Source organism: Ipomoea nil, unplaced genomic scaffold, assembly GCF_001879475.1.
Source record: "Ipomoea nil cultivar Tokyo-kokei standard unplaced genomic scaffold, Asagao_1.1 scaffold2653, whole genome shotgun sequence".
Lineage (NCBI taxonomy): Eukaryota > Viridiplantae > Streptophyta > Magnoliopsida > Solanales > Convolvulaceae > Ipomoea > Ipomoea nil.
Window position 1 is genome coordinate 919,558 of NW_017619081.1, and position 13,715 is coordinate 933,272.

Here is a 13,715-nt window from a genome sequence, read left to right on the forward strand (position 1 = left end):
GTGTGCTACCCATCGTAGCATCCACTATCACTCTTCCAATCAGCTCAACATTGTCCTTAATGTTGATTCCCATTACTTGTCTGATCATTAACTCCATAGGAATGAGTCCAATAATTGATGGTATTGGAATAACTACTCGAGGCTGGAGTGAATAATTTATCTGTGGCGGTGCCCCACTGGTTTGTATTTCCCCACCCCAAAAAACAAAAACATATGTAGATATAGCTGCCATTTTAAAAAAATTGCAGTTTGAGAATATTGAATTTGGCTCTTCCTAAATATGGGATTCGCAAAGTTTGTTGAAAGAAATGTATTACGGATAGAGAAATATTGTGGTGCAGTTGTGGGGCTTGGTTTAGTTGTTCGTATAGTAGTGTGGTATTTATAGTAGTGTACTAGAGTCCGAAATAATTCAATTTAAATGTCTCTATCAGCTTTAGTTGTTTGTATAGTAGTGTGCTATTTATAGTAGTGTATTAGAGTCCAATTATTTCAATTTAAATGTCCCTATCAGCTTTATAAAAGTGTAGTCCTATCACAAAGTACTTTTGTATAAAATCACTTTTCACTAAAAGAAATTTCGTGAGACTCCAACTGTTGTCAAGTAGTGCGAATTACTTTTTTATTTTTTATTCTGATAGTGTTGTCACTATCAAAAATTACATTTTATAAAATTAATTGGAGTATGGAAGGAAAATATGATAGGGTTGGTTTATGCGTACAAAACATAAAACTTAAACACATGCCAAACAACAATGGAGTAAACTCATGCAAATATTTATTCAAACATTATGTTAACTTATTTGGAAAGTAGATGTTTAAATTCTTCAACAATTGCATCCAGTTTCATCGCGTGCTCGTGATTCTCACGTGTGAGTTCATCTTGCATACGAGCTAAGATTTCCTCATTTGAATATGTGTTTGTATTCGGTACGGTGGAGCTGGAACTTGAAGCGGAATTAGAACTTCATGCTCGGGAATCATGTCGTTGACTACTTATGAATCTGTTGAAAGCTTGAATGGCTTCATCCCTCGAGTTGTATGATTTATACAAGTTGTCGCTATAGCGATGCACTTGAGTTTTTGCATCCTCCCAATTGTCATATATTCCCGGTTGGCGACCAACAAACACAACATACATTTTACCCTAATAAAAATCATATTCCTGTTAAAGACGAAATTTTAATTAAAATAAAAAAAAATAGTAAATAAAACTATATCGTACCATAGGAATTGTTCAGACGAAGATGATGAATGCTTTGAAGTTGTAGAATGGGAACTGCAATCTGAGCAAGTAATCTTCAATGTGAGCACGTAACGGTGATGTAGAGCAGGCTATAAATAAGCCTATAAAGAAATTATGACAGAATATATTCCCTTAGATTGGTTTTGAGAAGTAGCTTATCGTGAAGAATATGTTTGGACTTTGTTGGAAAGAATATATTCCATTACAAGGCAAGAATGGTCCATTTCATCATTTCCAAGACGAATATATTCCCCGAAGCTATTGCTATGCTGCATCAGTATGAGAAGACTAGTCATTTAATATGAAATGACTATTCGTATTGCTATTGTGAATAAGTATTACATTTCCGAGGTAAAGACAGTCCATTTTATCCTTTCCGAGACAAATAAGTATTACATTTCCGAGGTAGAGACAGTCCATTTTATCATTTCCGAGACGAATATTTTATTTATTCACGTACATGTTGGGTAAAGTCTGAAAAAAAAAACAAAATATATGTAAAACACGGACCCAGACGGTCCGAGTTTTACTTTTATAAAACATGAAGTTATAAATCGGAACATATTTTTTAAATTTTTTTGGTTAAATTCGGACCACAATGGTCGGAGTTTAACCTTTTTACGTCCCCAAGGCAACGCCAGTCCATTTTGTCATTTCCGAGAGGAATAGATTCCCGAGGTAGAGACAGTCCATTTCATCATTTCCGATAAGAATATATTCCCTGATTGTATTACTATTGTGAATCAGTATGAGATGACTACTCCTTTAATATGAATGACTATTCGTAACATTGCTTTTGTAATTTGAACCGAATATATTCGCTGACATTGCTTCTTTAAGTTGGAAAGATTTGTTTAGAGACAGTCCATATTTGCTGACATTACTTGTTGAACCCGCAAATATTTTATTTATTCACATCCATGTTGGGTAAAGTGTAAAAAAAATGAAAAAAAAAACAAATTATATGTAAAACTCGGACCCAGACGGTCCAAGTTTTACTTTTATAAAACATAAAATTTTAAATCGGAACATGATGTCCCGATTTATTAATAATTTTTTGGTTAAATTCGGACCATAATGGTCCGAGTTTAACCTTTTTACATTCGCAAGGCGGTCATATCTGAGAAAAATATATTCCCGAGGTAGAGACAGTCCATTTTATCGTTTCTGATAAGAATATATTCCCTGATTGTACTACTATTGTGAATCAGTGTGAGATGACTACTCCTTTAATACGAATGACTATTCGTAACATAAATTATTGTATTGTAGTATAAATACATGCAACCATCATAATAAAAAAATATAACATCAGTGCAAAGATATTTTATTACCAAAGATATTCTAATTTTCAGTTGTTTGTATACACTACGTTGTGAGAGATGGAAATGTGGGCATCATACAGTTCTAACGAATTTCAGCTACCGAACGGAGTGAATATAGTTACATATTTTATCCATACAATACACAATCGGTGTTATTGTATGTACTCATTAATGAGAGAGCAGGGACGAACAAATTACACGTTTGTCGTTTCATAAACGTGGTTGATGGTAATGAATGTTTTAGGGTTTACCATTACATCCCCCACCACAATAAACACCGGACGTAGAGCCGAGCAATTTTTGCAGAGTTTTATTGATGGTGAAGTAGGTTATCAGTTCCACAATGAGGACATCCGGTGTACGAGTTACAAATAATTAATTTTTTTTTCATGTTGTTTGCGGATGTATTATGTTTTTCTAATAAGGTGTTTCGTTTAAAAATGCAGTTTGTAGAATTACCCGCACACTCGAATCTCATGACAACATTTTGGGCGGCACAATAAGTTGGTTTATCGTTCAGCTCGTCGGGCCATGGTTCTTTGCATTGCCATACTACATGTTTGAACACCTTGTTGAGCACGTCAACCGTACCGCACTACTATATCACGGTCCGTCCGACCCGTGGGAGTTGCATGTTGAAGCAATGTCTTGTTACGAAGACTGTGAAGAATTTCTTAATGCTTATGGAATTGAAGAGCATGACCAAATAGTCATGCGACATGTTGGTCATTTTCAATTTCATTTTTTTGTCATAAGAAATAGGACTCAAGTTCAACTACAACATGCCCTAGGTGATGGGGACAGCCGTGACATAGCTCCTGGTAGTACCGGTGGAATTATTGCTGTACCAACGAGGTCGAGCATCCATCCTAGTGTTTCGATTGAATCACTTATAGGATGCCAGACATTATTGATTGATATCCATGAGTTTTCTCGTGAACAGTCACTACTAATAGACTTCATTGCTGCGACGGTGACTGAAAATGACTTCGTTGATGTGGTACATGGCACTACCACAACCAGATTCCACAACGGTTACTATTGACGTGCGTATTTGGAATTAGCGGATAACATTTCCCTCTTCGACGGAGCTCATAATTTGTTGTTTTTGAATTTTGATATTGGAACTATAAACTTAATTGTATTATCTCATTGTGGTCTGGAAGTCCTGTATAATCATTTGTGGGTCTTTCAGATTTACGATTACGCACGATTAAATGAAGAACCGTAGAATAGTTATATCTTCAAAAATTGAAATTTATTTTCTATGCATGAATCGGACACCTATTATTCGATTCATCAATGTAATGCATGCTTCAGAGTTATTTTTAATCTTTTATTTATTGCAATTTAATTTTTTTTTACATTACTACGGAATTACTTGTTGATTCAAAAAAAAAAAAGAAATTTATATGTAAAACTCGGACCCTAAGGGTCCGAATTATACCTTTTAAAAAACATAAATTTTAATTCGGACCATTGTGGTCCGAGTTATATAATAAATTTTTGGGAAAGGCGGACCACAATGGTCCTAGTTTCGGCTTTTTCCATTTTGTTACAATTTTTTTATTCATTCCATAATGTATAATTTTTTTATTATTGTAGTTGCTTTTGCAGTTGGCTATATATATCTAACGCCACACCAACACATTGTAGTTCTCATTCTATTTACTTTTCGAGAAAAATGGATCTGTTCGATGATTTTGAGACACTCACTGGAATCACTCCTCTCTTTAATCAACATATTGAGTATCAGGCAATATCCATCCATGGAAGGTAAATTCTGTACGCACGTTGGGACCGAAGAGTCGGTGATACTTTTTTATGTTATCCTACTCGAACTTGGGGGCGATATCTACTGATGTTGGGTTTACCCGTGCCCGAGTCAAGGATTTTTACGAATTAAGAAGATGCAGAACAATATGATCTGGTCATATTTCAAAGTCTGCGGCAATTATATTACCCTTCGCGTAAGTTTTATCGCATTTGGTTAATTTGTAATACCCATTGCAACCCACACTTAGGTCCCTTTATGTTTGTACATTATTTTACTTAGCTTGCAACGATGTGATGCATATGCCTGATGTGAGAGAACATGCTACGACTTGGTTCACTATTCAAGTTATGGAAGACCTACACATGGTAATTCGTAAAAAATCTATTGTCATTTTGAAAGTACAGTCCAACATTTCTTTCATACTGACATATTGTATCAACGTTTATAATAGAGAATTCAAAATTGTATGCATCGCCATTTAATGGAACATCTAACTACAAAACCAATATTGTGGCATCATAGCGCATGGAAAGAAGTTTATGTCGAAGATATGCAATTTACAACGGGAATTGCTGATTTCAAGATTGAAAATGATTTAAACCATGAAGACATTGTCCTATTTCGACATACAGGTTTCTTCATTTTCGAATGTTACTTATTTAGCGTCGACTCTTACAGTCCAAAGAGAGAATTTAATCAATTCGGTCCAAGGAGAAATACTCGGCGGTTTGATCGCGGTAACATTACATTATTGGTGCATATGTGGTCCTTGAAATAATTGACTTTTAGTGACATACTAATTCATTTATATATTACAGCGTCCTTCGGTGTGCCAGCAAGGTCTGTAATACGACCAACATATGAATTTGATCAATTAGAGAGATTTAGATCTTTATATCACAATTTTGATTTTATATTTGCGGTAAGGTAAATTTATGCTTTCAAATTACGTTTAAATACATGCCGCTTCTTATGAATCTTGCGTATCTTAAATGTAGCGTGAGCAATTGAGTGAATTTCTCCGCGACTCCATCGAAGTGGATGCGCCTCTAATATTCATTGTTGGAGACAAGAAACTAGAACTCTACTACGACTACACATTAGTTTTCCATGACGAACAGTGGGAGCAAATATATGATCACTTTCAATTAGAAGGCTGTGACCGTGTCGTATTCTTCAATATCGAGCAACACGTTATACTCATGCTGCCAATTGCTATCTCCTGTAACGTGGAAAAGATTTATTCGTGGTCAGTCAATTACCGAATCCGGGACAATGTATACGGCGAAATCCATCAATTAACGACCTCAATTAGATGACTTTATGTTAATCAATTGTTCACCCAATGTGCGATGCGTTTAATATTTGCTCTTATTTTAGTAGATTCAGTAGTCAAAATAACTTTTTTTATTTTAAACCTACAAGAAGGGGTTGTCCAGCAACGTTGGGAGGTACATTTGATTTAATTCTCTTCGGTGAATTGGTGTTTTTTCGTTTATTTACTAATTTCCACTTCTTAGCATTCATTTTGTCATGCATAACGCACAAAATTTATACGCAATATATTATGTGTTGCCGGATACCGTGTTTAATGTAGTAGTCCTTGTCCATATATTATAATGCTTTGATACATGAAACAGATAATATCAAACAAATTCATGGCAAATTAAATTCAAATGAAAAAAAAAAAAAAAACAAAATGCTAAGCTGATGCTCTATCTCTCTCGCCTTGCACTCATAGACATTGATAACTTCATCTGTGCCTACAAAGGAAAAAAAAAATAAATTCCTTACTCCGATAAAATTCATCATTTAAAAAAATTCATTAGTCACAAAAACTTATAAAATCGTATATATTTCTATGTAAATTTGTTTACCTGTGGTGTCGAGTTCCGGTTCCACACACCGTGGGTCGCGTTTGTCGTGTAGACCGTCGTGGACCTGGCTGCTCGTCTTGGACATGCCCAATCGGTTGTTGAGTGGAGGTGGAGGCCAAAGTGTTTTCACCACCATACTGCGCCCATGCTGGGTTTCCCAATTCTAGATCAGTAATTGGGTGCTCCATAGGATAGGCGTTGAATGAAGGATGGGAACGTTCATATTGATTATGCGGTAGAGCATCGTACAACTGAAACGACGAACCACCCTGGGTCGGATCAATCATCGCACTACGTGGGGTGTTATATGTGGCTTCACCTAAGCCATACCCACTAGCGCCGGCGGAGCCGAATCCACCATATTGGGATCCTGACGCAAATTGCGCAAACCCAGAGTATTGGCCGCTACTACTCTGACCGTAATCGAATCTATCACGTTGAGGTGAATGATCCCTAACAACATTCGGAAATGCACCGTAATCAACCAGCACATGCTCCTCATGCTCCTCCTCCTCCTCCTCCTCATCATCATCCTCTTCCCAAGAATATTCACCACAAATATACAGATTACTAACTACGGGAGCAAGTACAATTTATATTTCCCTTTGGTTGCGTCGGGAAATAAAAAACCGTTTAATAAATAATATATAAAACGTCGGGCTGCCAACAACACTTCTTCGTCCGTGCTGTCCGCATGAAGAGCCTGAACGTCCGGGACAGCTGACCCGTGAATCATGGTGGTTGACAGGAACCTATTGGCAGGCTCAAATCCCAACAGCTGATGGCACATTAACTTTACTTCTTCCGGAGTGCCAATTGTATCCTCACCCGTCACCAAAAGTCCGTCGACCTTAAGGCCGAATAACACTTCAACATCTTGAAGAGTTATTCCAACCTCACCGAAGAGCATGTGGAAAGCGTGGACCTCCGGCCTCCATCGCTCTAAAAGGGCAGCAATAAGCCCATGATCCAACTGAATTTTGGGCAACTGAGAAACACCATACAAACCAGCGACTCGCAGCCACGTTTTGACTCTATCATCATTCACGGCTGCACACCTAGTCAACGTATCGTATTTAACGGCTTTAAGTTGAAAGTCATACGTTGGATCCGTCCAAATTGCTCTACTACGGTGACGGGTTTGAAATGGTAACGTACCCTCTTATAGTGGCCCGGGATGCACTCGGTCATTTGCCATACCTGTATCAAAACAATTCATAATACTTACAAATTAATATATAACAACTTCGAACAACAAGTTACGCAATTAACAACACAGCAGTACATAAATAAAATATTTCAAGAACATAATAAAATATGTACGAGGCATAATAAAAAATATGTAAACTGCATTTTGAATATGTATATTTTTTAAAGTCTCAATTTTATCTTCTCGTTTTTTTAAAGCCAAAACTCGGACCATTTTGGTCCGAATTTCACAAAATAATTTTTTATAAATCGGACATGGTCCGAATTACAAATTTTTTAAAAAATTGTAAAACTCGTACCATTACGGTCCGAGTTTTACATATAATTTATGATGTTCGAATTAGTACTACATGCTCAAGTTGATAAACTCATAGTTGTGTCTGTTTAAAGAGTTCATTTTACAGTAGCTATATACAACAATTTTTTTGTGTTAAATAAATGTTATAAACACTACATACATCAAAGTCTGAATTTATTTTCCTAAACTTCATTTTACCACTAAAACAAGAAATAATATGCTACAATGCGATATAATCTACAATAACAACATAACGAAATAATAAATTACGCAGTGTATAAAATATGAACTGACTAAAATAATATTCCTCAATATAATTTTTTTTTTACCTCAAATATAATTTTTTTTTTTTACATACGCAGTGTAAAACAACTCAAACTATACGCAGTGTAATCAAATATATGTAACTTCTCTAACTAATTTTTTTTTTAAAGCAAAAACTCGGACCATTTTGGTCCGAATTTCACAAAATAATTTTTTAGAAATCGGACCAAAATGCTCCGAATTACAAATTTTTTTAAAAATTGTAATTAAGTGAATTAAGCAAATTTTTGAGCACAATCAGTTCTCTCTTTTCGTTTTTTTTTTTTTAACAACAAAAAATATATACACCTCTTTTAAAGAAAAAACGAGCAAAAAAATATGTCAACAGTAGCTATATAATTAATAAATAGTGACATGACTTATGCCATGTACTTTGAAAAAAATAAAATTTTAAGGATGAGGATAGACTTATATTTCTCTCCTGCTAATTTGCTATAATTATAACGTTTACATTCACAGCAGAAGTGCGCCCATTTGCTCTCTCTTTCTGTTCATCATTTTACAGTAGCTATATACAACATTTTTTTTTTGTGTTAAATAAATGTTATAAACACTACATACATCAAAGTCCGAATTTATTTTCCTAAACTTCATTTTACCACTAAAACAAGAAATAATATGCTACAATGCGATATAATCTACAATAAAACAACATAACAAAATAATAAATTACGCGGTGTATAAAATATGAACTGACTAAAATAATATTCCTCAATATAATTTTTTTTTAACCTCAAATATAAATTTTTTTTTTTCATACTCAGTGTAAAACAACTCAAATATAATTTTTTTTTTTTTTACCTCAATATTGCAAAACTGTAGAGAAGATGCGGTATAGAGAAGATGTTTGGGAAGATGCAGTGTTGATCCAAACTTGATGCTTGAGAAGTGGCTTGGGAAGAAGCTTTGAAGATAACACAAATATGTCGAGAGAGAAAACCTTTGAGAAGTGGCTTGGGAGATATTTGGGAAATGCTTTAGATCAAACAAATGCTAGATGAATGGAATCCGAATCACTTATAGGATGGGAAATGTTATCTGTTATACTGGTAACATCAGTTGTGGAGCATACATTTATGAGCATAAATCCGAAAAAGCATGCATGCATTGGTAACATCAGTTGTGGAGTCCGAAAAAGCTCCTAGGGAACATAATTTGTGATTTACGAAAAAGTAACATTAGGAAGAGAAGAAAGATAAAAGGTGATGTTGGGGTTTGAAGCTGTCTCTTCCTTTAATGAGAATGGGTGGGGCGGTTGTTAGGAAATTAATATCCGAAATTAATTGTAAAATTCGGATGCTCTGCGCCCGACTTTCGATGTTCAGAAACTCGGACTCCAAACCTCCGCATTTCCCTATCTTGTATCCACTTTTTCATGCACGCATATTTGGTATCCACCCCATAAATTCTGCATCACCGGCAAATGCACCCCAGCTTGCATAGCCTCTAACTGTTAGGTCACCATCTCCTTCATTGCATCTTGATGAAGTTGTGAAGTAGCAGATGAGTTACAACTATATATTCTCGTTGATAAATGAGGATGCCTTAGCCGCTAAGCCATAAATATGTTGTTTCTTTACCCCACCAACAACATCCACATACATTTGTGACATGTTTATAATTGGTGGCTCAGTTAACCCTTCAGTTTCTTGTGTTTCAGCATCATGTCGTGCTTGTATTTCTTCCTACAATTAAAAACATATACAAAATAAAAGAACTATACAAATGCATATAAGAATTCTATCTATTTAACAATATATGATTGTTACGTTATACTTGCATCGATTTTCTTTGACATCTCATCAATGAATATACCATTATTCTTTTTGTGCATGGCTCAAAGCACCCAAACAAATTAGATTTCTTTTGAAATTCATTTCGCTATTAAACAAGCACAAACAATAGCATATTTTAATTTGTAAAATCTATACAAATAATAAAATTGGACCGAACCAAATAATAAAACTTTTGGTCCGACCCAATTCACATCGAAAAAAAATAATATTTTTTTCTTTCATTTCTTTAGTTTAAAATTATTATATTTATTAATTTATGTATTTATTTTTTTATTAAAATAAGTTATTAGTTAAAAATTATTTATTTACATCTTTTATATTATAATTGTTCGTTTTGTGACCCGAGGGTAGTCACTTGGTAGGCCAACATAACCGATTCGAGTAATAAAGTAAAATATAAATGAGTGGAAAAAAAAAGTAGATACAATAATTTTAACATGGAAATCGAATGGTGAAAACCACGAACCTTTTTGGATGGTGTCAAGTCTAAAACTCAATATTTTGTAAGCATTTTTGAACAGTACGGTGTCTTCTTTGGAGGAAGTCGATTGGGCTCCATTTCTCTATTCTGACTAAGGCATTTTATAGTAGAGAAATGGGTAGTATAGATGGTAGTAAAAAGTCGTATAATAATTGGATATTTATGGGTAATTGATTGGAGGTTATAACTAATAGGATTAGACGTTATTTAGGAAACAACATGATAATTAAGGCATTGGAAATGATTGGTTGACTTGATTATTCTTCTATAATTAAGGTTGACCGGTCACGCTCCTGAGTGCTGAGTCCGAGTCCTAGTTTGAATATCCCATCCGACTGCTTGTCAAGTGGTATTGACTAGATAACCATCAATAAATAAATGCTTTCACACTTTGGAGGGAAAGTTTTTTTCTAATCATTTTGCTTTAATATATATAGAGATAGAGATAGAGATAGAGATAGAGATATAGAGATTAATGATAATAATAATAATAATAATCTATCTACACTATATATATATATATATATATATATATATATATATATATATATATATATATATATATATATATATATATATATATATATATATATATATATATATATATATATATATATATATATAAAATCCTCAATTTTAACTTCCCGTCAAAACAGTCCTATACTATTAAAATTGGTGTAATATTGTAAAATAGTATAATACTATTCATAATAGAATATATTGTTTCCTACTTTCCTATTCGTACTACAATTCTACATTAAAATTCATATTCTAATATTATAAAATAGTATAATACGATTCATAATAGAATATATTGTTTCCTACTTTCCTATTCGTACTACAATTTTACATTAAAATTCCTATTCGTAATACAATACAACAATATTAAAATTCATTAGGATAGTATAATACGATTCATAATAGAATATATTGTTTCCTACTTTCCTATTCGTACTACAATTTTACATTAAAATTCATATTCGTAATACAATACAACAATATTAAAATTCATCAGGGGCCCTTAGGGTTGGGGTTCAGCATTTTGGAAGAAGAATATTAAAATTCATATTTCTATTCAACAATATTATATTATTCCTTTTCCTGTTAAAAATTATATTCTGCATTATTAGTTTTATAATTCTCCGTTAATTCTCTGTTTAATTTACTAAATTTCAAACTCCCATTAAAACTCAACTGTCTGGCTAAATTATTAAAATTTAAATAAAAAATCTTTTAAAACATGCATGTTTAATTCCATGTATCTTAAATATTACTATAACAAATCAATTTCATGCAACACAAGGGTGAAAATACTAGAATTTTAAGAATATTTGAATCGATATACATTTATATAAATTGTAACAAAATATATTATATTGTGCAATCTATTTAATATTAAAAATACAACAATATTAAAATTCATATTCCTATTTTTCCGTCACTACTTGATATTGAATCAATGATATTTAGTTTACTCCAATCTATTTATTCAACTTTGTTATTTATTTTTCATTATTTATAAATAAACTAATTTGTTTTTTTTTTTTCATTTTAAGAGTTTATGTTATTAGATTTAGATAAAAAACAGTTTGCTTTGGTGGAGTTGGAGAAGTTTCTATCTTTGTTGGGAGAAGAGCCTGAAGGACTTTTTAGAAATGTCAATTCCAAACGAAACTATCATATGTTTGAGTGAAAACATGTTGATAGTTGAAGAGTTGGCGTATGACAAGGAATCGTTGAAGACAAAGCATGAAACATTGGTAACAAAATTGATCGACGAGCAAAAGAAATGTTTATGACTCTGTGATGAATGATATTGATTCCAATGGAGGTGGATTCTTTGTGTATGATTATGGAAGAACAGACAAGACGTTCATGTGGAGAACGTTATCGATCGTCAAAGATAAGGAGACACGGTGATATTGTTCTGAATGTTACTTCCAGTGGAATAACATCTTTGTTCTTGCCGGGAGGCAGGACGACGCATTCCAGATTTGCTATACCACTCTCCTTGAACGAAGATTCCATCCCACGTGCAATATATCGCAAGGCAGTGACCTTGCTGAGCTTATAATAAAGAGCAAATTGATAATATAGGATGAAGCACTGATGACGCACAAACACTATTTTGAGGCTTTGGACAAAACCATGAGGGATTTATTGAGGTTCACCATACCGGGTAGTGCTGAAAAGACTTTTGATGGAAAAACAATAGTTTTGGGTGGCGATTTTAAACATATCCTAACTGTTATTCCGAAAACAACAAGACCAGTAGTTATTAGGGCAAATATTAATTCTTCATGCATATTGACAAATTGCAAGGTATTAAGGCTCACCAAGAACTTGAGACTACGGACCTTAGCTTCAGAGGAAAATAGACAGACGGTTGATTGGTTTTCAAAATGGATTGCAGACATCGGAGATGGGATTGCAATGGTTGTAAACAGCGGTTCATTTGAGATCGATATTCTGGCACAATCTTTGTTGAAGTGTGGACACAATCCCATAGCAACTATAGTGGAAATCACATTCCCAAACTTGAGATATGGCATGCTTGATGAGTCGCAACTAGAAGGCCGAGCTATCATCTCGCCGACTTTAGATGTCGTTGATCAAATTAATCAATACATGTGCGACATGAATACTGCAGAAGGACAAATATATTTAAGTTGTGACTCTTTGTGTAAGGCAGAATCAGACAGTGAAAATTTATCAGAAGTACACACTTCTAAATTCTTAAATAGTTTGAGATTGTCGAGTCTTCATAATCATTCATTGACATTAAAGGTCGGTGCACCTGTTATGTTATTGCAGAACATAGACTACTCTCTTGGTCTTTGTAACGAGACGCGACTCATCATAAGATTGGTAGATCACATTGTCGAATTCAAGCAGTGATAACTTCAACAAACATAAACAATCCAAACCATATCTTTAATTGCACTATATAATACTCCGTATTTGATGTTATACTTTAAATAATTGTATATCGATCCAAATATTCGTAATATATTATAACAAATCCATTCCGTGCATCAAAGAGTGAAAATACTAATATTTTTAAAAGAAAAACCTTCTTTTAGATTTGACTGATGGATCATCGTCAACGGTTTGCCACCTCATCATCACGGCTAACTGTCCGGTGCTCGCCATCACCGTCGACCTTCTGTTACCTTTTTCTAGGATGAAGGCTGCTACCTTCCAAATTTGAAAGAAGTCCGCAATAGTTTGTATGCAGGATGACAACAACTGGTAAACAATAGTAACGACTCGACGACACTCGGCGACGGTAGTGGTGACCATTATTATTATTATTATTATTATTTTTTTTTTTTTATCAATAAAATCACGATATATAACGAGAGCTTTATTTAATGAGAGT

General features: G+C 33.8%; 1 protein-coding gene across 1 annotated transcript; it reads left to right on the plus strand.

Moving 5' to 3' along the window:
- Window positions 1–12,442: 12,442 nt before the first annotated feature.
- On the plus strand, window positions 12,443–13,544 carry LOC109154687. The gene is made up of 2 exons (XM_019302420.1): window positions 12,443–13,034; window positions 13,417–13,544. Exons 1-2 carry the CDS (start codon window positions 12,443–12,445, stop codon window positions 13,542–13,544), a joined length of 720 nt encoding a protein of 239 aa, XP_019157965.1.
- The last annotated feature ends 171 nt before the right edge of the window (window positions 13,545–13,715 follow it).

Excerpts from the sequence above, each read along its gene's own strand:
- LOC109154687 (XM_019302420.1), top strand. The coding sequence starts at position 12,443 with ATGACGCACAAACACTATTTTGAGGCTTTGGACAAAACCATGAGGGAT. Across the intron at positions 13,035-13,416 it reads GTGTAAGGCAGAATCAGACA|ATTTGACTGATGGATCATCG; the intron begins GTGAAAATTTAT and ends ACCTTCTTTTAG.